The sequence below is a fragment of the Capsicum annuum genome, chromosome 1 (assembly GCF_002878395.1).
Source record: "Capsicum annuum cultivar UCD-10X-F1 chromosome 1, UCD10Xv1.1, whole genome shotgun sequence".
NCBI classification, from domain to species: Eukaryota; Viridiplantae; Streptophyta; class Magnoliopsida; order Solanales; family Solanaceae; genus Capsicum; species Capsicum annuum.
In genome coordinates this window covers 174,163,107-174,188,504 of record NC_061111.1, presented here as the reverse complement: position 1 = coordinate 174,188,504, position 25,398 = coordinate 174,163,107, and the positions used below count along the sequence as shown (strand labels likewise).

Here is a 25,398-nt window from a genome sequence, read left to right as displayed (position 1 = left end):
ATTATAGATTATAGATATAAATATAGATTATAGATTATAGATTATAGATAAAGGTATAGATTTATATATAGAGAGAGAGAAATTATAGATTATAGAGATAGATTATATATAGATATATAGTGAGAGAGATACATATATACATAGATATTAGTTAAGTGCATCATTATATTTTCCACTTACAATCCAACCACACAAACACAACCTTTATTGAGTAACTAGTGGTTGTTATTTTCTTAGGCGCAAACTTTAGCTAGATCAATTTACTTATGATAAACCTTGATTTTTGCATGGAGCTTAATGATTAGTTTACATTAGTGCATTAAATTAAGAAAGAATAACAATTATGATTAGGCAAAATAAGGTAACAAAAAAAAAAATTCTAACCCCCCAAAAAAGTAAAATTGAAATGACAAGAAGCACTGTTAGAATTTTGAAATGAACAAACGTGGGTCATTAGGAATCAACAATAAGGTGGAGCCAAACTAATAAATGGCCCTTCAATTAACTAAAAGAAGATATTAACATAATGATGCCTATGAAACAATTTAAATATATTATCTTGATGTGGGGTTTAAAAGCAATCTAATACTTTTATAATAACTTTCTTTGATTCTATATTCAAAGATTTTAGTGGATTTTCAACACTTGCATAGACTTGCTCATGATTTTTCTTCCTTTTTAAGTGAATTTAGCAATGGATTCCTCAAAGATAAACTTCACTAATGATCATAAAAAAGGTCTTTGCTGAAATGACTTATGCTTATAAAGACTGAATCTTTTGATTTCTTTCTCATTGTACCTTCACTCAGCTGCCTGCCGCTAATGCCATAGAAGATAGTACAGTAGCTTTTTAATTAAAATTAGATGTATATACCTTGTGTTTGTTCTCCTTGAAAAACTGTCTCAAATCTATTTTATATATAATACTATGGTGCCATATTGATCAATTGATATTGTAGCTATGCCGGCGTTTAGATAAGTTAATAAATTACATTCTCCATCTGTCTCCAATTTGTTTATTTTACTTTCCTGTTTAGCTGATTAAAACGAATGACTCTTCCTTTTTTTATATTTCTTTAATTTCAACTTTCCACATGATATGTTTAAGATCATAAGATTAAAGAACAAACATATTGATACATTTTATATATGTTTAAGACCACAATATATAAAAATTTTCTTTACTTTCTCAAATTTTGTGTTTAAGTGATCAAAGCAGACAAACAAATTGAAATGCAGGGAGTATGATTGTTTGCAATTAACTACAATCAAATAACATTTCATATTCTAGCTGCTTATGCAAATTGCTTTAAGCAAATACGACTTTAATTGTCTTCAACTTACTAATTTGGTTTACCCTATGTGGTTGATGAATCTCAAGAACTAGCTAAACACTGTCTTTGAAAAGGAAGAGGGGGAAGAATAATATTAGCCTCTTCTCCAACAAATATTATTAGCTTGCTCTGCAATTGAGTTGAATATTCAATGCTTTAGAGGGATGATTCAAGGGGCAAGTCCAAGCTGATTAGACAGTGTTGTTCTATAGAACACAGAGACAAAAAAAAAAAACATTTGAGGATAAAAAATATTTTTCTTGTTTATTCATCCACATCTGAGAATATAAATAGACAAAAAATTCTTATTCTATTTCTAACTAGGAAACTAATAAAATCTTATTCTAATTTCAACTAGGATACTAATAAATCTTATTCAATATCAACTTAAATAACTGAATTTCAGAAATAAAATTACTAAACTAAAAAAGAAAAATAACAGCAAATAACTCAATACTTCAACACTCCTTCTTGAGATGTTTGCTGGTAACTCCAAGTTGTTCACGAAGAGTTTCAAATCTGAATTTGGGAAGAGCTTTGGTAAATATATCAGCGAGTTGATCCTCCTTGGTGTCAGCAATTTCATTGAACATCTCAATACATTTCTTCACAAGGTTCTTCCTAATCACCTTAAGAATCTTGTTCTGTTGTAGCATCTCATGAGGGATGTTGAGAGACAAATAATCAGAGTCCACAACACCCTTCACAAATCCAAGGTACTCGGGCATAAACTCCTCACAGTTATCTATAATGAACATTTCCCAAGCTCCTATTTTCTCCTTGCAGTCTTTGCATTTTACCGTTCCCCAACAATAGGACACATCCAACAATGATCACAACCTACTCCAATATGAACTTGCGACCTTCCTCCCGTTAACCATGCGGAAAGATCAAATCTAAGTAGTGATTTGCAGCCAGCAGCTTCGTCCTGATTTTGTGCTGATGGGATCTGACGAGCAGCTCTGTATGCTGATGCCTTTTCCTTTGATGCATACAACTCGAAAAACTGCTCTTCCAGGTAGTGTGCAAGAATCAAACAAATGTTGGGGTATCCATTTAGATGCTCCAGTTGGCAAACTGGACATCTACATAGCTTGTCGCTTGGATTGATCACATAATTTTCATAATAAACATGGCCACAATTAAGAACTACGGGTCGGCATAACAACTTCTTGCAGATACCATAAAGCAAATATCTCATAAGCACCTGTTTTTCACTTGCACTAGTATTTTCATCTGTGAAGTTAAGATCTTTTGATGTTGCATCCTTATTGGGTTCAGAACTCGATGTTGCATAATCTAAAGAAACATCTTCTGAGGAATGCTTTCCTTTCTCTACTGAACCACATTTCTGCGAAAGACCAGAATGAGGTGAAACATTGTCTGAAACACTATCATTCTTGTAACGGGATTCTGATAATAATCATCAATATCATAGTTTGACACATCATCGCAATCATCCATCCCTCCGTCATTCTGATCTTCATGAAATATAAGGTCTGAATTATAACTATTGTCATTGCCAGAGTCTGGATATCCGGATGCGGTCCTAGCTACAGTATGTAGATTATCCTTAGTTATAGCCTCCTTATTGTTTTGAAGCTTTTGAGGATTTTCTTGAGAAATGATTTTTTTTATTTTAACGTCTATTGTAGAGCATCAATTTTTAATTTTTCAGAATAAAAAATAAAATTATCATCGTTGTGCTTGGTGGTCACAATAACCTACTCACATTGAATACTTCGACAAACCTGCTCAGAATTTGAGTTATAACTCAAAGGAAAACTTCTTTTTATCTTTTCAACTATAATCACTTTTTGGCCGCTAGAATCAGAAACAACACATATTTTATCTTTGAACAGTAACATATAATCTAGTTCTAGAATTTGACCAACACTCAATAGATTTTGGTCAAGATTAGGTACCAATAAAACATTTTTAATAAATTTAGTACCTTTGGGAGCTTCAATTGCCACAATTCCTTTACCAATAATCTCCAACTTAGATTTGTCGGCTAACTTGATACTACCTTTGACAAATTCCAACTTCGTAAAATATTCTCGATTGCTGGTCATGTGTTGAGTGCAACCACTGTCCAGAAACCATGTGTTTTTATAATTCAATCTTGTTGCTGCCATTGCCGTAAACACAAACTCCTCATGTTCTTCAACTTTTGAAATGTTGGATTTTTGAGTTTGTTGGTTTTTCTCCTTCTTCACTTTGCAAAATTTTTCAATATGACCAAGCTTATTGCAATATCTACACTGGAGAGGTGGTTTCTTCCCCTTAAACCAACAATCATCCTCTTTATGATTGGTTTTTCTGCAATACTTGCATAGAGGAAAGTTTTCTCTCTTCTTGACTCCATTGCGAGAATCGCCTTGATTATTTCTACTAGAATTAGAAGAAGTTTCTGGGATTTTACCTTCCTCTTGCATTTGCATCTTCCCTTTGAACTTGGCTTGAAGAGCAGTTTCAGTAGCTTTTTCTAGCCTCAAAGATCTTTTTTGCTCTTAAGCTTGAAGAGCATGTACAAGTTCTAAAGGTGACAATTTTGTGAGATCCTTCAAATCTTTGAGTGAGGAGATCTTTGCTTCAAATCTTTCCGGCAAACTCACAAGAACCTTTTCCACGATTCTTGAATCTGTAAGCTCTTCTCCCATAAGTCTGATTTGGTTTACAACCTTCATCAACTTGTTGGATAATTCTTTAATAGTTTCTGAATTCTTCATTCTGAGAATTCCAAACTCCCTTCTTAGATTGATCACTTTTATTTACATAATCTTGTCACTTCCGTGAAATTCTTCTTTCAACTTGTCTCAAGCCTCCTTTGCAGTCTCACTCGCCATAACTCTAGCGAAAATTACTTCCGAAAGTGTTGATTGTATGCAAGAGAGAGCTTTAAAGTTTTTGGCAACCTCTTCTTTGTGATTCTTAATTTACGCCATAGTTGGATTATCTGGCAAAGGATTTACCTCTCCTCCAACCTCTACCACTTGCCACAAATCATATGCTCACAAGTATGTTCTCATCTTGATAGCCCAAATTGGATAATTCTCACCAGAAAAAATTGGGGGTGAAGGAATTGAAAAATTATTGGAAGCCATAACAATATTGACTTTTACGCAAGGTTAATTTTTTGGGGTCTTCTCTCACACAAATCCATTAAGAAATTGGCTCTTGATACCAATTGTTATTCTACAGAACACAGAGAAGAAGAAAATGTTTGAGGATAAAAAATATTCTTCTTGTTTATTCACCCACATCTGAGAATATAAATAGACTAAAGATTCCTATTCTATTTCTAACTAGGAAACTAATAAAATCTTATTCTAACTTCAACTAGGATACTAATAAATCCTATTCTATATCAACTTAAATAACCGAATTTCAAAAATAAAATTACTAAACCTAAAAAAAAATAACAACAAATAACTGAATACTTCAACAGACAACATTAATATGGTGGAAGACATAACTTTTGGTATTTTGCACTATCTGTTCAAGTGCTTCTTATTTCTTTTTAGTTTTTTGTTTGTTGCATCAACTAGTATTTGAGAAATTAATCATTTGGTATACTAAATTGAGATGAATTTAAATAAAGTGATATGAACAACGAAAATTTATGTAACTGGTGATAAATTGTTGAATTAAGATTGTTAGTTGTCACTTGGTAATTGTTATTTTTCGTTCATTTTGCTAAATTAAGATTGTCACATAGTAATTGATATTTTTCGTTCATTTCATTATGAACCTCAACTGTATTGTCTCATGCGTACTTTTACGTTGGTATAATATATAGATATACATCTTACTTAGCCTCAACTGACAATTAACAATCCATCTTAAGGATGCACATTTAGATACCTTAACTTGTCATCATTTTGTCAGTTGAACGCTCCAACTTATGACAAAAATGATCATCTAGCCACCTTCAAATTATGTGCCACATCAGCATGAATATTCAAGATGCACAGTAGGGACAAGTTGAGATATCTAAATGATCGTCCTCAAATTTAAAGTATATATTAGTTAGCCGTTGAGACCGAGGTTATACCTTATGCCTTTTACTTCCCACAATATCTATCCATTTACCATAAGTTGTGCATGAAGCTTATTGATCACTTATTGCTAGAATACATAATGGCATGTAAGCTAAATTTTGTTATCATTAGACAGTACCATACACAATTGTATCCTAGGATATATCTCAAGAAGCCATTTTCGGTAAATTTGATAAATATTCTCAAAGTTTGACTATGGTCTAAAAGATTATTTAACTTTTATGTTGTGATCAACGTACATGGAAATAATCTTTTTTTTGGATCTGCTAATAAACCATTTAGTTCATTTGTTTATCTCAGGGCGACTTGTTTTGATTTTGGTGCATTTTGTTCTTGTAATAACATCATCGCGCATGCACAAGGACTACTAACCACGGTCTAAACTTTTACTTCTTAAAAAAAGTAATTTGCATATGATCATGGGTCATTATCACAAAAAAAAAAAATAAAGGAAGAAATAAATAATTTGGCAGCAATTTGGTACTTCAGTTCGAGATAGCATTGACATATCTTCTACAAATGATTGCAATGATAAGTTATAAGTCAATTTTTTTCTAGTGCGATGACCTTTTGGAAGTTAGTGATTTTATGATAATCAACTTTTGTCTTAATTTGAATGATGTCAATAGGGTTTCGATTTTTTAATTTTAATATTTAAATTTTGTAATGCTAGACACATGTAGCCACTTAATTCTGTTTTATGATAGTCAATGAGAATAAACCACAGTAGGCACTTTTAGCAACTTTTTAGCTCCAACATAATAAATGGTGCATGCGTCATTCAATGTAAGCTTGGTGCACCATCTGTATCGTTACTATTTATTGATCCAACTAATTTAGATCACATCAAATAAATCTGTTAAAAAGAAGAAAAAGATAAGAGAACAAAAATTACTAGATGAAATAAATCAATTTAAGGAAAAATTAGAAATAAAAAATGAAGAATTAGAAATAAATAATATAGATATTGAAGAGACAGATAATTATGAGTCCGAAGACAGTGAAACATATACAGAAATATTAACAAATACAAAAAATTTAGAAATCAACGAAGAACAAAAAGAAATTAATGAGGAAAACTTAGAAAATACCCACACAGAAATAAATACTCTTGATAAAAAAGAAAATGAAAATATAATACCTAAAACAACAGAAACAAGAAAACCCATATATTATAAGAATAAGTTTAAAAAATATAATGAATATGATAAATGGATACCAAAACAAATAGTGAATAAAAATTATAACTTTTTAGATCTAGACTGTGTAATAGATACAGAAAAAACAATACAATTATGGATAGGATATATGACAAAACAATTATTAGATAATAATATAAATATAACAAATGCACCGGAATATATAGAAAAAGCACTAATAGGATCAGTAAAACTATGGTTTGCAAATTTAACCGAAAATAGCAAAAAAGTATTAAGAACTAATAAACCTATAGAAGGAACATCATCGACAACAACTAAACTAACACCTATAGAATTATTAAAAAAATATAAAACAGCTATAAAAGATGAATTTGGTAGTACGACAACAATCGAAGAAGAACAAAATGAAGAAAAAGATACAAATAGAAATTTAATGTTAAAATTAGCAATATGTAATATGTGTTATATAGATGAATATACTTGCGCATTTAAAGAATATTATTACAAAGGAGCATATAGTATAGAAGAAAGTAAAGAAATAAGAAAATTATATTTTAGTAAATTACCCGAGCCATTTAGTTCGAAAATAATAAAAAGTTGGGAAGAAACAAAAATAGTAGATACGTTAGGAGCAAGAATAAAATATTTACAACAATGGTATAGAAACTTATGTGAAAAATATAGAGAAGAATTAAAAATGGAAAAAACATTAATAAGAAATTTAGCTTGTTGCAAAAATAAAATAGCACCCCAATTTGGATGCGAAGAAAGATATTATAAGAAAAGAAAAAGACATAATAAATATAAAAAATATAAAAAATCAAAATATAAATATAAGAAACCAAGAAAAGGATATTATGTAAAAAATTATACACATAAAAGACCATATAGAAAGAAGAAATCTATAAAAGAATGTACTTGTTATAATTGTGGAAAGTTAGGACATTTAGCTAGAGATTGTAAATTACCTAAAAATCCAAAAAATAAACAAATATCAGAAATAAGAATAGATAATACAGAATACATGCAGATAGATTATATAGATTATGAATTAGAAAGTGAAGATAGTCTATATGAAATTTCAGAAAACGAAACAGATAATGAAATATATAGCGAAATAGATGAATTAAATGACTGAAGAAGATATAAAAATAATAACAAAGGAAGAATATTTAAATGATGAAGGAACGGAACAAAAAATAATATTTGATAAGTAACATATTTGATGAAATAAAAGGAAAAGAATTAGATTTAAGTGTAGAGAAAATATTTAAAATACCAACAATAAAAAATATTTTTACTAGGAAAAAAGATGAATATTATGTAGTATGTCAAAAAGAACATGTAATAGACTGCAGATATGCAAAAGGAAAAGCTAGTATACCACTAGTAACAAAAAGAATAATTAATAAAGAAATAAATGATATAAAAAGTAAAGGAGATCCAATAAAATATGTACACCTTGGAGGTACAGAGATGTTAATAAAAGCATGTTTTAGAGAAGGAATAGATACACCAATAGAATTATATTTAGCAGACGATAGAATTATAAAACCTATAGAAAAAAGCATAATAACTGCCGTAAAAGGAAATCTAATATATCAAAAATTTAAATTTATAATAAGTGCAAATTATTCAGTAGCAGTAACAGATAGAAACATAGATAAATCATTAGTATTATATTGGAAAATATCAGGAATAGAATTAACCTCAGGAAGTAAAATATTTACAGCATGATGTAAAAATCTATATGTATTAACAACAAAACATAAAATAACAGGAAAAAATAAGATTAACAAAATACAAATAGAAAGCCCATTCGAACAAATAGTAAAAACAATAGATTATAATGATTATACCTATAGAGACATAGATACAGAAGAAAATTTAGAAATAGTAAATGATAGAATAAGTACAACAAAAATAATAGCTAAGGAAAAACCAGAATCATCAAGCTCATCAAAAAGAACAAGTTATGAAACAAATTCAATAAGTAATTTAAACCAATATTACATAACAGGAAAAATAAATGAAAAAGAATACTTAATACTTTTAAATACAGGACAAGAAGAAAATTATATAGCAAGATATCTAGTAAAAAATGAAGAAATAAAGACCGACAATGATATATGCCCAGATCTACCAAGAAGTTTACTAAATAATAAAAATATAGCAGAAAAAGAAATACTAATAGGAGTTAGAAAAATAAAAATAGAATTCGAAGTAAAGGAAGAAATGCAAAAAGCAAATATAATATTAGGAATAAAATGGTTAGAACAAGTAAAACCATATAATATAGAACATACACAATTAACCTTAACATATAACAAAGAAAAGTTATTCTTAAAAAGAGCCTTAACATGAAATGAAGATATATGTATTAATGAAGATAGTAGTAGAAGGATATTACAGTAGATATTATACGCCAATGATAGATACAGGAGCAGAAGCTAATTTATGTAGATATAATTGCTTACCAGAAAGCAAATGGGATAAATTAAAAACACCAATAATAGTTAAAGGATTTAATAATGAAGGAAGCTTAATTACTTATAAAGCCAGGAATGTAAAAATACAAGTATGGGATAAGATATTAACAATAGAAGAAATTTATAATTATGAATTAACATCAAAAGATATACTTTTAGGAATGCCATTTTTAAATAAATTATACCCACATATAATAACCAAAACAGACTGGTGGTTTACAACACCATGTAAACAAAAAGTAAGAGCAAAAAGAGTTAATAATAAAATAAGAAAGAAAACTGATTGGATAAAAGGAAGTGAAAAAATTACACAAAAGTTAGAAAATATAAAAAATACTGAAGATACAGTAGAACTAGTAGTATTTTCGATAAATAAAACAGAAATAACTATATTTTCAATAAATAAAATAGAAATAATTCAGAAAAAATTAGAACAATTATATAGTGAAGATCCATTAAAAGGATGGGAAAAACATAAAACTACTATAAAAATTGAATTAATAGATAAAAATAGCATAATAACACAAAAACCATTAACATATAATTTTGATGATTTAAAAGAATTTAAAATGCACATAGATGAATTATTAGAAAAACAATACATACAAAAAAGTAATAGTAAACATAATAGTCCAGCATTTATAGTAAATAAACATAGTGAACAAAAAAGAGGAAAAAGTAGGATGGTTATTGACTATAGAAATTTAAATGCAAAAACTATAACATATAATTATCCAATACCAAATAAGATATTAAAAATAAGACAAATACAAGGATATAATTATTTTAGCAAATTCGACTGTAAATCAGGATTTTACCACCTAAAGCTAGAAGAAGAATCTAAAGAATTAACCGCATTTACGGTACCACAAGGATTTTATGAATGGAACGTGTTACCATTTGGATATAAAAATGCACCAGGAAGATACCAACATTTTATGGATAATTATTTTAAACAATTATCTAATTGTATAGTGTACATAGATGATATATTATTATATACAAAAACCAAAGAAGAACATTTAAAATTATTAGAACAGTTTACAGATATAATAGAAAAATCGGGAATAAGTCTAAGCAAAAAGAAAGCTGAAATTATGAAAAATCAGATAGAATTTTTAGGAATACAAATAGATAAAAGTGGAGTAAAAATGCAACAACATATAGTACAAAAAATAATAAATTCGAAAGAAGAATTAGATACAAAAAAGAAATTACAATCATTTTCAGGACTAGTAAACCAAGTAAGAGAATATATTCCAAAATTAGCAGAAACTTTAAAACCACTACAGAAAAAATTAAAAAAGGATATAGAATATAACTATGATGAAAAAGATAAAAAACAAGTTCAAAAAATAAAATTACTTTGTAGAAAATTACCAAAATTGCAATTCCCAGATGAAAATAGAAAATTTATATATATAGTAGAAGCAGATGCTAGTGAATATAGTTACGGAGGAGTACTTAAATATCGGTATGAAGCAGAAAAAATAGAACACCATTGTAGATACTACTCAGGTACGTTCAACGAGACAGAAATAAAATGGGAAATAAATAGGAAAGAATTATGTTCATTATATAAATGCTTATTAGCGTTTGAGCCATATATTGTATATAACAAATTTATTGTACGAACAGATAATACACAGGTACGATGGTGGTTAACAAAGAAAATACAAAATTCAGTTACAACAAAAGAGATTCGAAGACTAGTTTTAAATATATTAAATTTCACATTTACAATTGAAGTTATCAGTACTAACAAAAATGTTATTGCAGATTACATATCAAGACAAAGCTACACAGACTGAAATAGTAGAGGAAGATACTCTAGAAAAAATACTTAACACCCTAACTACGCTTTCAATGAAAGTGGACAGTATGGGTAATGAGATAGAAAAGCTAAAGACTAATGAAGATAAACTGAAGTCTATAGCTACAAATCAGCTAACTCAGCAGTGTGCAGAGCTATGTCGATCGGAAGACATTAAAAATCCAGAGCTAGAAGGAGACGTTGGGACACTCCATAAAACCCATAACATTTATCAATCTACTTCTGCAGGTACAAGCAAAGGAGTTAATAGACCAAGATACCAGAATGTAAATATGAATAAAATATTTGAAAAACCATTTACACCAAAAACACAAAAAGACCATTTATTCATACCCCCACAAGTTAACACATACCGAGATAGCCTAAACCAAGACAAAAAAGTATACAACTACACCGCCCAGAAATACATAGAAAATATATACAGAGTACAAACCTTTCTAAACCATAACCCCAGAGCTACAGACATCAAAGAACCAGATACCAATTATATAACCCAAAAATTACAAGGATATAATAAACTAATTGCACTACCCAAAACTAACCCAAGCCTAGTTAAAACCTGTTTTGACTATGGACTACTAAATACCATATATACCCAAGACGGAGAAGAGCTAACAGCTATGGAAGAATTATACAAGATATTCACTACCTACAAAAGAATAACAAAAGGAAATTTATTTTATATAAAGTGTTATACTGCACCAGCAGAGATATTATATGATGAAATAAAACCAATTATACAAGTTGTAAAGATAGGACTAACAAGAGATATGATTATACCAGAAGATATTACGCAACAACCAGAGATACCCAGAATTGAGATACCATATTTTTATGCAAATAAAAGACTTATTGGACTAGCTACGATCATTCAAGAACTAGCAAATAACTATGCTAACGAAAACCCAATATGGAGCTACTATTCAAGAGATCATCAAATGATATATTCAAATTCAAAAGAACTACGACAAGCAGATATGGAAGACGTAAGACAATGGATAATGACGCTACTCAACCCAGAAAAACAATCTACCGCAAGAGCAATCAAAAAAGGATTTATTTCAGATGGACTGCTAACAAGATACTGTAAAATAATTGGACATAAATATCCAGACCACCAATGTTCGAGGTGCAATGGAGAAGATAATATTATTCCAGAGGTACATCTAGAATAAAAATCAAGAAGACAAAATGCCAGTTGGAAAGATAAGATAAAGAGCAATAATAGAGCAGATACAACAACGGAAGATATTTGGACTTATTGTACAAATTTTTCTTACGATAAGGTTACAATAATGTAAAGCATTTATTACTTTTCTTACATTTATGACTTTTCTTTAGAGTAGGATAGGCCATAGGCCATTTTTGTTGACTTTATTTTCTTTAAGTTTTAAATTTTTAGTTTTTAGAAAACGTGTAAAGAAAGTTTGTAAATTTTCGTTCTATATATAACAAAGGCAGAAGGCATTGCAAAGGCAAGCCTTCATACGTTGAAGCAACTCTTCTCTCCACTCCACAACAAATATTTTACTCAGTTAATTAGATAAACATATTTCAATGGAAAAAGCTATGGAGCAACAAACTTCAGAAATATCAAAGCTACCCGAACAGGTATATCTATTTATGATTATGAATAGCTAAATTCATAATTCCCAACAATCATGATATGATAAAATAAATTCATATTAGTTACTTTATAGTAGAATTATTCGAAGAATAATATGTTAAGAAGTTTATTAACAAAGAGGAAACAGAGAAATATCCCTAAGGACTATGCCATCCTAAAGGTGAAACCAATGAGGCAAGAAGTCGTGGCGGGGAGTAACCAGAGTAGAGGCGCTGTTTGAAGGAAAAAGTATCCGGATTACCATGTTAATAGTGACAGAAGAACATGTTATTTAAGAATAATCTAGTATATAGTAAGCTAAGATGACTATATTTTATGTAAATAGTTGAAGGGAATATTTTGAAAAAAGCAATTTTATGAAAATGAATGATAATTTATCTGATGTGATGGTAGATAAATTCAAAATACTTATTTTGTATGCACTTAGAGATATAAAAGTAGCAGATATAAAAAAGATCATATTAGAAAAAACTTTTGGTAAATACTACATGACTAGAGTAAATTATATACCACATCTACCTAACTACTCTTATAAATACTTACGATGGTAAGTTACATAAAATTTTTAGAAAAAAATTATAAAAAAAAAACATACAGTTACTAGAAAAACAGATAAAAATAAATATAGATAAATACATGGAAAATAAAGATATAAAATTTCTTAATAAAAATATGCAAAAACTACTAAGGCTAAAACAAACAACTACAAAATACCAATTTTAGAAAATAGATCATTTAGATTATCTTAAAGTTTTAATCTTATATATACTTAAAAACATAGAAATTATAGATATTAAGAAAGTAATATTAGAAAAAGTAATAGACTACGAAATTGAAACTACAAATTGTCTAGAACAGTTATACGAGGAAATTTACCCAGAAGGATATTATTCAGATTAAAAAATGTTAGAATATATTAGACAAACTAGAGAAAATCAAGAAAATCTAAATAATGAAATTAACTATAGAAACCGAATTAGAAAAATAATGGAAGACCTAAAAGAAAAATTAGCATGGATAGAAAAAACCTTAGAAAATTTAGATAAAAGCACATGTGATAGTTTATATAGTTTAAAAAACTCACTACGAGAAGAACAACACAAGATAATAAATAACATTGAAAATCTAGAATTAGATATATATTATAGCACAGATAGGATAAATTATAATACAGAAATTTGTAACTCTGCAATTACTACAGGATAAAATAATTAATGAATATATCTTACAAAAAAAGTAAATTATTAAAAGATATTGAAACAAAATTTAAAAAATATCCACGCACTAATAAAAATAGATTCACTAGAAACCTACTAAATCTATTTGATCTATTAAATCCGCGCACCCTTTCTTTCTGTCTTTGTTCATACAGCTCTTTTAACATTTGTAATTCTTTTTCTAATTCAGCAATTCTACTATTTTTGGTTTCTTCTATTTTTCGTATTTCTTCCGTAGTTTGTTGTCTTATTTTTTCTATTTCTTTTTTCCTATCTATCTCTTCATATTCTTTTTCTATTCTTACCATTGCTGTTAATTTATCTTCTAATTTTAATTCTTCTTTTTCTAACATTAGATATAAATGTTCGCCTATTTTCTTATATCTTCGTCCTAGATTAGAAAATACTATTTTTATTTTTGATCCTTCGTAGTTTTCATATATTTTTTCATCTATTATAAATTCTTCTTTATTCATTTTATTGTGAATAGGTCATGTTGATATACATATTCTAAACTATCTATTTGTGATTCTAATTTTGATATTTCATCTTTTTGTGTATCTATTGAATTTTTACTAACTCCGGCAAATATATTATAATGTAGTCTTTTTATTCTTATTTTTAATTCTTTACGTTTTTCAGAGATAATTTGTTTTAATTCTTTGAATTGTTGTATTTTATTCATTTTAAATTATATTTATAATATCTTGGTGGATATCTAAATCTAATTTTATCATAATTAGGTGGTATATATCTCATTCTTCTGGATTTTAAATGTGTTATTAATTTTGATTCAATACTAGATATTAATGTAATTAAGTAGGCTAATTTTTGTGGATTTTCTTTTGTTTTATTTAGACTTATATATTCTGAATAATAACTAATTAAAGATTCTTTAATTTTTCTAAAAGCTTCTCTATTTTTAAATGGTCTTCGCATAATTAATTAATTATAAGTAAAATTTTTTAACTCTAAATCTAATTTTAACTCTAACATGTATATTCTAACTCTAATATATATCTCTTCCGTACTTTATCAGTGCATAGCTCATGAAAAGTGGAATAACAACAAAGTTTGTACTAGACATTTTCTCTAGTTTAATGCTTCTACGTTATCCCATTCCATTTTACTTTTTGTTCATTTGTAAACAATCTGCTAACATTGCACATTGAAAGATAAGTGCATTTGTTCGTCGGAAAAATTCGACCACCAGAACTGATCAAGGAGGGGTCTATTTGTCTGTCTTTTTGTGGGTTGGGTTGTGTAAGTCGAGTTAGATTAGGGTGTGTTTTATTTTAGAAAATGAGACACTTAATATTGACTTGGATTTTTTTGTTAAATAAAGGATACAGGTGAAAAGTTTCTTAACAGGATAAATTTGATCTCAAAGTATGACAGTAAATAAAAATTTGACTTTAAAGTATGATGAAGGATATATTTAACCAATTTTTTCAAATTAGAAAGATAAATTTAACCATTTTCCCTAATATTATTGTATGCTAGTAAAGAAACTCAAATATAATTGGCATATGTGTTATTGGTAACAAAAAGATATGAATCTCAGACTGAATTAACTCAAACTTAAAAGTTAGCTATAGAGGAAATTATTGTCCAAGACTATATTAAGAGACCACTCATCTCTTTTTCATTCACGTGACACTCTTCCAACCCCCCTCATGCCAAGGGTTGGACACTGGAGCGTGATTTATTTACTTTGGGGCGCAACTTCATGAAACAAGAATTGAGATGAGTGTTGCTATAATAACATATGTTAAGAAATGGATCAGTTTTGTTCAAATTTATCTCTAAAAGCTAGCTCTAAAGAAAAGAATTGGCCAAGATCATATAAAAAAATGACTCATCTCTTTTTCATCCAATTTGGGATTCTTCAACAACCACATATAACTATATATATTAATGGAAAGGTCAAACAAGCAATGCTTCTCCATCAAATAAAGTTATTGCCTAAAATAAGTTTAATTAAGGAGCCCAATAAGTGGACTCGAATGTTCAAGAACGACGAGCAAAATGACAAAATTTGTCACCTTCGAAACATCGTCCTATCACCTTAAGGAGGCCTTAGAAGGTCTAGCACTATTAGCATATATATGTTTATGTAATGTAATATCACAAGTAAATTCAGAAGAAAATAATGTGCAACTTTTGACTTAAAATCTTCCAATAACATGAGAGGAGAATCGTGAGATGCCATGGCAAACACATAATATATACTAATATTATAGAGGAATCTATACCTGCAGTCCACTTAATTCAATCAAGTTTCTTGAAGAATGGAGGGGAGAGGTACCTGCCTTTTTTGGGAAGCATTCTTCGTTAAGATCCCTTAATTCCACATTCTATCAAAATTAATAAAGTGACAAGAACCGAAAGTTACATCACAAAGGAAAAAGAGAAAAAAGGTATATTGTTAAGGGGGCAAAATGTAATTAAATAACTTGTGTCCGTACAACCAGCAGGTAGCATATTCATGGTGAGTTCAATTTTAAGAAACTTCACCTAGGGGACCTAATATTTGTTTCTCTCTTTATTTGAGCTTATGGCCCCTAAGATCAATTAAGTTAGTTTTGTGATTGAACTTTTTTTTTTCATCCAGTGGTGTCCTGTATTCATATTGGATCCCGATTAATTCAAATACATGTGGGGAAGTCCCTCTATGGGGGTTAAGCATTCCTACCAAAGGCAATTTCATATTCAAGACTAAAACCCAAACTTCTAGTTAAAGATAATGGAGGAGTACTTACCACTCCATCATAACCTTTGGTGGTATGATGGAATTTTGTTATGTATACGGACCTGCCTAAATTCGATATTCAGATAATAAAATTGGGGAATAAAGTATTACAGAATCCAAATCTTGTTCCTTTATCAAATTTAGGAGTGAATAGTACATTTTTGTAATTAGTTTAAATTTATATTGATGGAGACTTTGAACAAATTAATAATGAACTGAATATTGGATATTTATTTATATTTCTTTCAACCTTTTTATTCTGCACTTTTTGATATATTTCACTTAACATATTGCCAAATTAATCTATAAAACTATTTTTTTTGTTTTTGCTTGAGAGTAAACCTAAAGAGGTTGGAAAAGAATAAGAAAGAGGGAAACAACGAATTGCGGAGACTGTAAAAAGTAGAGAAAAATTGCACAGTGAACATATATATATATATATATATATTCAAGCAATATCGGTAAATTAACATATGCTAAATTAGACATCTCGTTCTAGTACGAGAAATTTTTGATGGAAAGTATTTTCCACAAAATGAGCCATTATTTGAATTAATCAGAGCAGGAGGTTCCGAAAATCAAATTATTAAACAAAAACAAATTTTAAAAAATATCTCCAGAATTCAGATTCCAAAATCCATTCAGTATTTTCTGAAATATTATGGCAGATGTTCCCATTCCTTTTATCAGAAAAAAAGGATTCTTCATCTTCCCATTTATCTAATGCCATGTTATGACTATATAATATCCCATTCCTATCCTTAGCAATAGTAAAGGAGAGAACATGCAAATGTTCTGTTAATACTTTCATCTTTTTCTTTTTCTTTTTCATTTCTCCGGTAAAAAGTACTCCCTCCTTTTTATATTACTTAGCCCCTATATTGACCTAACATATTTTTATAAAAGCTTTAATTAGATGTGTATTTTACGAAACTAACTTTATTAATGAAGCTTTAGAACTCTTAATTTGACAATATGAAAAAAAAGTAATAAAACTCCCTTGATTTACAAAAATGAACAACTAATTTGAAAGATCTATTTTTATTATATGAGCAAGTAAAATGAGGTGATTAGGCGGGACATGGAGCAGTTACAGCTCACCGAGGACATGACCCTAGATAGGAAGGTCTGGAGGAGCGAATTAGGGCAGAGGACTAGGGCCAGTTTGGGTCGCTAGTGTAGGGAATTACTTGGTGGGGGTTTTATTCCTGTTATGATTCCGTGTTCCGTGTTCCATGTTTTATTACGAATCTGTGTGCTTTCCTTTGCTTTCCTCTGTTTTATATTACTTATGGGTGCCGTATTTATGTTATGTAATCTGCTTCTGTGCTTTACTATGTGTTTGTGTGGTATCTCGTGCCTTGAGCCGGGGGTCTATCGGAAACACCCTTTCTACTTCTTTAGAGGTAAAGGTATGGACTGCGTACATCTTACCCCCCAGACCCCACTAGGTGGGAATACACTGGGTTTGTTGTTGTTGTTGTTGAGCAAGTAAAATGAAATGAAGGGAGTATTCGAAGACAAATTAAATTTCCAAAAATGCCTGATCAAATAGCTAGTTAGAACTAAAAATGAAGTACCTAATTTTCCTTAGTTTCAACTTGTCAGCATCATCTATGTTCTTATATTTTGTTAACGGATTTATTATTTGGTTCTCTTATTCTACCAAAAAAACAAAACAGAAAAAAAAAAGAATCATTTCTGGAAACTCATCAAACATTTTGTTACGGAACACATGTAGTAGACTAAAAAAGGAAACAAGACCATTTAGAAGCCAAATTAGCTAAAGAGGCAGTAATCAGGAAACTAAATGTGGAGTTAGGAATAATTTATCATGTCCATTTAAGATCATATAATATCATAGAAGCATCTTAACCGCTGTATACCAATTTCATTAAGGACACCAAGTTGCCAAAAAAGTTCTTGTTGATAATGTGATCACAAGTGTTTAATTATCCCAAGATAATAAGTAGCTTTAATCCTGATAATAAACTAAAAAAAGAAGTTAGTACTACTAAACAAATTAAACATCGACTAAGGAATTCAAAGTGATTCCTTATATAGAAGCCACACTCTAGTTTCACACTTTCACTTGAATAATACTCTCTCCGTGTCATATTGCTTGTTTATATTATTAAAAATATTTGTCTCAAATTACTTGTCAATTTAAAAAATTAGGATAGAATTAATTAATTTTTTTTCCATTTTGCCCTTAAGTTAATTCTTTTTGAAAGTATAAATAATGTAAAGTTTTAAAACCTTTATTGCTAATCTTTGTATTAATAGATACGGCACATAAATAATAGGGCGTATTAAAAAAAAATTAAAGGACAAACTGGTAAAGGCATTCTTTTTATCTATGATTTTTAAAGAGCGTGTGTATATAGAGAAAAATAGACATGTAATATGAAGTGGAACGAGTAATAATCTCAACTTATTTAATTTGATTTTGTTTAAGTTCTCTTCTCCTAATATATTAAATGGTGACCCTAGTAAATTTTTATTTAATTTGGCGTAGTGCTTTAATTAAGTTCAAATGTTCTACTTCGCAGAACTGTCTTATTCTCTAATTAATAACTTAAGTTCGTTCTTACCCTAATTAACAACTTTGGAACCTAAGAATCATTCAGCGTGGTCCCCAAGAATATGTTCATTTTATTTCATGTTGCATCGAATGACTATTCTTGTCCAAAAAGAAGAAAGGCACGCACCACTCCTTTTTGCTGAGCAATTTTTGTTATTCGCTATTCTCCGTCTCGAATTATATACCGTAATTTTTAAAAATTATTTATTATAAATTATTTATCATTTTAGAAATTTAAGTTAAAATTAATTATCATTTTTCCATTTTATTTTATTAGTGATTGTTTTTGAAGATAACAAACACTTTTATTAAAAGATAATGATACATAAATGAAGTAAATATTTAATGGAGAGATACTATATCTAAGATTTAAGTGAAAATAAGATAGTCTTTTCTTATGGGGCGTGTAAAAGAAAAACACAATAAATAATTCGACACAGAGAGTATATGAAGAAATACAATGCTTCTTATCAAACGTTTACGTCAATAATTACTAGCTTGACCCTAAACACTTTAGATTAATTCAATTCAGGAAGTTCAGAGTTTATTGAAATCCATGTAATTATATTATTTCATCTAAAGTTTAAGGGTGAAAATCGTTCTTACCCAAAGCTTTGCTTTAAAAATCCACCCACCCACCCGCCTCCTCCTCCCTCAACTTTAAATAATAGTCATTCTCCCCTCTTTACTTAATGCAATATCCATTTTACCTTTGTTATTTCAATTCTCTATTGATGAAATACCTCTTTATATGATATATAAAAGTAATTATCATCCCCCCCTCTAAAGTGTATGGAGAAAGAATTGCGAGAAGAAGGTTATTGGAACATGATTTAGACATTATGTTTTCAATTTTTAATCGAAAGGGAGCCTTGGAGTTACTGGTTAAGTTGGTTTAAGTCATGGAATATAATTTGATAATAATGTAAGGTAGGATTACGTGCAATATATCTTTGTAGTCCAGTCATTTCCTGAACCCACGCATTGAAAACGCTTTAGTACATCGGACTGCAAGCCTTTTTTCAGCTTTTACTCGAATTGGCTCACATGGCATATTTCATATTATTTGAAAGTTAGGTCACATTCTTTTTTTTTTTTTTTTCTTCATAGTCAATCGTCTCTTGATTGCTTATTAATAAATTCGATTTGTTATTGTGTATGAAGTTAAATCACGGTGCGAGTACTGTTTTTGTTAGATTTGGAGCTATAAAAAGAAAACGAGAGGTAATTCACCATTATTGAAGAAGTGAGGTTGAATTTCGAATATGATTTTTGTTAACAATGTGGAGTGGTGTTATTTAGAATGTTGGAAATACTCTAAGGAGGTTGTCTATAAAATTTAATGTCGTTTGGTGTATACTTGAACTGGCTTTAAACCAGAATATAATTACAACTAAAAACGATAGATGAAGTTCATTTTTGTAACCACTGATGTGTTTTACACTTCTATACATTTTTATACTAGGTAGATTCACTTATACATTAAATATACATTTTTAGAAAAGGTAAATCTTTTGTTTATATCGGTGTATAATGACCCCCCCCCCCACCCCCCTCCTCCTTCACATTTATTTGTACATTATGAACTTTGCATGTCCCTTAATTAATATGAATATTTTATCATAATTGATATATAGTCTTGCATATTGGAAAATAATTTTTAAAGTAAGCAATGTTGAGAGTAAAATAGGAAAATAACAGTTTAAAAAAAAATGTTAAAAGTAAAGTGAAAAATCTATTTTTAAAATAATGAACAAGTAAACAGAGGAAGTACTTATACAACGTGCATGAGGGTGTATAAATACCATTGCAAAAATATATTTGCTATGCGTGTATGAATCTAAAAATGGCCTTTATACACATGATTTGATTGCTCGACAAAATAATTACAATCGCCAGCTAATCTATGAAAAATATACATTAACTATGTATTTAATTTGTATATTAATTATACTATACGAAGCATATATATTTGCTAGTGTGTGATCTATAAAATATGATCACGCAGGGTGCAAAATATTGTGGTGGATTATATATTTTTGGAAATTTTCCAAAAATAAAAGATGGTGGTATGCGGAACTCATAATATACTCTACATTGAGTGAAAGTGGATATTAACACGTGGCTCGTAATAAACACGTCATTGTAAAAGATGCCCAACCTCAATAAATAGGCCTCCACTTGAAAGGTTCTGCACACAATTGAGCCATCACAGAATTAACACCAAACAAGAAATATATCCTTTTCGATTTTGTAACAACATATACATTGAAGAAGAATACTTCATACTTCTTTACATATACCATACATTCCCTTTACTTTTGATCAGACATAAAATTAGTCCGAAGCAAGCTCTCTGCAGGCTGTTTTGCTATTTTCTTCTCACCGTTCGCCGCATAATTGCTAGTCTTGTAGGGGGGAAAAAGGTACGTTTAGTGGTCCTTTGACTTTAATTACGTGGTCTTTTGTAACTTTTCGTTTTTGAACTTTATATAGTCTTTCACTTTTCTCTTTAACAAAAAAGATTCATAGATTTATGGTGTTGGTGAAAGATGAAATTATCAACTTGATATAGCCAAAAATCAGGCTCGCTATATCTTTTATTTAATTACTCAATTGGTATGAGTCCATGAATATATACTTCAATAATATTAATATTATCCCATTCCTTCTTGTTTAACAGGTCCGTAATTAACTTATTAGCGGGATGATCAATATTGCACCATTTGTTTCTTGCAAATATCAGCCACTTATTAATTTCCGAGATGGTCTAACTATTAATCGCTTTATTCCCCCTCGGAGAAAGGACAAGGTGGTGATAGTTATTGGTGCAACTGGCACTGGAAAATCTAGACTTTCCATTGATCTCGCTAACCATTTTTCAGCAGAGGTTGTGAATAGTGACAAAATGCAAGTGTACAAAGGTCTAGATATAGTCACTAATAAGGTGACAGAGGAGGAGACTTGCGGAATCCCACATCATTTGTTAGCATTTGTTGATCCTAATGAAACTTTCACTGCCACAGACTTTTGTCAACATGCTTCACTGGCTGTGGATTCAATCACAAGAAAGGGTCAACTACCGATAATTGCTGGAGGGTCAAATTCGTACATTAAGGCACTAGTGAATGATGACATTGAGTTTAAGTCCAGGTACGAATGTTGTTTTCTCTGGATTGATGTGAAGTTGGAATTACTGCAACGGTTCGTGTCAGAACGAGTCGATAAGATGGTGAAAGACGGGCTAGTAGAGGAAGCACGGGAATTTTTCAGCCCTGATGGCGATTACACTAGTGGAATCAGACGTGCAATTGGAGTACCAGAAATGGATGAATATTTCAGAAATGAGGATAAGTTGATCAACGAAGATGCCCTGGACGAGATGCTTCAACGTGCCATTGAAAATATAAAGGCCAATACATGCAAATTGGCATGTTGCCAGCGCGAAAATATTCTTAGACTTGAGAGACAACTTGGGTGGAATATAAATCGACTTGATGCTACAGAAGCATTTGAAAAGAAAGGTGGTGAATCACATCAAGCATGGCGTCGGCTTGTATCTGAACCAAGTGCTCGATTTGTTCACTATTTTCTTGGTGAAGAGCTTCTCAATATCCCTACTCCATCTTCTTCCTCAACTTCCTTCTTACCTGCAGTTGCTACTGCAACGCACTAAAAAATATTTATACAATCAATAATTCTTGAATCTTTGTTCGTATACCCAACAGTTCATTCTAGATCAGACATCTCGTCTGCATGGAAGAATGGAAATACTTTCCTAGGAAGTCTTTTGATCTCTTTCCTTTAGTTGTGGACTTGAAATACCTCTTGGAATTTAGTGCCTTGGCCCCCTAACTACTGAATGTTAAGTGGTGGCAGCTATATTGCGCTAGGTGCACGAGCCAATTTTCTAGGTTCTTTATATTGTGGGGCCTTGTTAACTTTTTGAATGTCTCTGGTGTATTCTATGCACCTAAAATAAACCGTGCAGAACATTTGCCACCACCCCGTTCACTGGCTTCACACATGGGGCTAAAAAAAGGAAGAGAGGCTGAGTGACTTCAATTTTTATATTCTGTACTTTGACATGAGCTGTATTATTCTCACTCTAATGTAAAAGTACTTTGCATGTAAGTATATGAATATGAGGTGATGTCTTAAGGGAATTCCTCATGTTTGTTTATGATTCAATGAATGAGTCATTAGTGCACGAGCAAGTGATATGAGTTCCTCCACTTTTTGGAAAATTCTATTATGCTAACTTTGGTATTTCTAATTAATACGGGAATTTAAGAGCAGTACGAGAATTTTAGATACAAATTCAATAAAAATCAATTGGCTTTGACAAAATTTTGTATGTGTACTAAGAAATTCACATGTATAAATAGTTTATCAGAAAACTAAGTAAATTGTCTTTTATAAAATTTAAAACTACATAAATTGTCATTTATAGAATTTAGAACTAGGTAAAATGTGTTTCGCATCAAGCTTTTATTTTTCCCGTTGATGGTAGGGTAAGGAGGTTAGCTATAAATCGTTAGGTTAATACTTTTTCCTCCATCAATTATTAACTTATTGTGAATTGTGTTATTGGAGGCAATTCCTCTATCATTTGGAGTAGGAAACATGGAAAAAATTAGCAAAAGCTACCATTCTCAAAACTATTTAGTTAAAGGGAGACTAAATTTCTCTTTGAATTATTTTTTGGGATTAGGTATAAAAAGTGTAAAAAAAAAGGTGAAAAAGTTGGCCCACATGGACCATTGTATCATTTTTCTAACTTTACAAATTTAACATAATACACTAACACCCATCTACAAATTTAACATAATACACTAACACCCATCAACTTCTTCCAATATCAAAAAATAAATCTTCTCTCTCCTCTTAAATTTTCTCCAACTCCCGCTTGAAGAACAGTTTTCCCCAAACACCATTTTCGTTTTTCCTTCTTCTGCAGCTGCTAAGAGGTCGTTCTTGATTCATAAGGTTAGTTAAAATCATGTTTCGATCATTTGTAGATCAATTTAAACAGGTTTCTTTGCTAATCGATTCGTAGTGATGTAGAAATTTTTTTTTTCCGAATTTGATTGATTAAGGAGTTTTGGTTTAGTTTTGTTTTTTTAGCAAAGAAGTGTTGAATGGTGGGATAATCGTTATTTGAAGAGTTATTTTGGCAGTTTGATTCGAACAGTAAGATGTTTCTGTCCGTAGACCCGTGGTCTATGAAATTAGAATGCCCTAGATTGAAATAAATTTTTGGACGTATGAAATTATTTTAAAAAATGGTTGCCTAAATGGAGGAAATTGAAAGATTAATAGCTAATTAGTTCGATTAGGTGCAGTGGTTTGATTTTTAGCAATTGTCGTGTTTCGATATTGCATGTTGGATTTTGGTTCACAGTTATTGATATTTGGAGTGAACTGTTTGATGGTGGAACGGTGGAATAACGTTATTTGAAGAGTTATTTTGGTAGTTTGATTTCAACGGTCGCTTGTTTCTATCCGTAGACCAGTGGTCTATGAAATCGACCCGTGGTCTATGAAATCAGAATGCCTTGATTGAAATAAATTTTTAGATGTATGAAATTCTTTTAAAATATGATGACTGAAATATTAAAAATTGAAAGATTAATAGCTAATTAGTTTGATTAGGTGCACTAGTTTGATTTTGATACTCTATGTTGGATTTTGGTGGAGGTATTTCTTTATTTTTTTTGAGGAGGGGGGGGGGGGGGGGGGGTTCATTTGAGCATTGACTTATTTCTATTGATAGACTTGTGGTATATGAACTGAAAATGGGAGATTTGTTCTGCAGGTGTAGATTGTGCTAAAAATCGATAAAAAAACCATCCATCCTAAAGGCAAAGCCGGTAGCAGTAGAAAAAGAAAAACCAAGGCAGCTAAAAATGTCTAAAAAGAAATAAAATTGATGAGGAAGTTTCCACATCTGATCCAGATTTAAAGGAGATAAGCGACTATGCCGAGTCTAGTGAAGATGTCCTTCCCGAGCGCAGTGCTAGTTGTGACAGTAAAAAGAGCGAGGGAAGTGGGAGAAACTGTGATGATGGGGACAATGATCCCTTGTCTGTGCCAAGTTTGTCAAGGTTCATTTTCGTGGAGCAGTATGACCTTCGGACGATAATGGACGATGTTGGATCTTTCCCGGCGAAGATATCGGTCAGATAAAAAATGGCTACTTATCAAGAATTTAAGCAAGTTCTTGTCGACCAGGAGTTGAAGAAAAGATTCAAGCAATCCTATTTCGAACACCTGAGAAACCTGTCGGAACATCTCAAGTTCAATGGGCAATTGATCCATTATTTACTATTGCGAT

General features: G+C 30.2%; 1 protein-coding gene across 2 annotated transcripts in view; it reads left to right on the top strand.

The window, feature by feature from the left end:
• Positions 1-23,278, top strand: part of LOC107857008 (adenylate isopentenyltransferase 5, chloroplastic) — an 89,176-nt gene extending 65,898 nt beyond the window's left edge. Inside the window, exons 1-2 of one of the 2 annotated variants that reach the window (XM_016701962.2) lie at positions 21,246-21,487; positions 21,745-23,278. In XM_016701962.2, coding sequence (XP_016557448.1) covers positions 21,769-22,737 — 969 coding nt within the window. In that variant the 5' untranslated portion in view covers positions 21,246-21,487; positions 21,745-21,768 and the 3' untranslated portion in view covers positions 22,738-23,278. Of the gene's footprint in view, positions 1-21,245; positions 21,488-21,744 lie in introns of those variants that run through there. The other variant, XM_047407858.1, reaches the window with a different exon arrangement.
• The last annotated feature ends 2,120 nt before the right edge of the window (positions 23,279-25,398 follow it).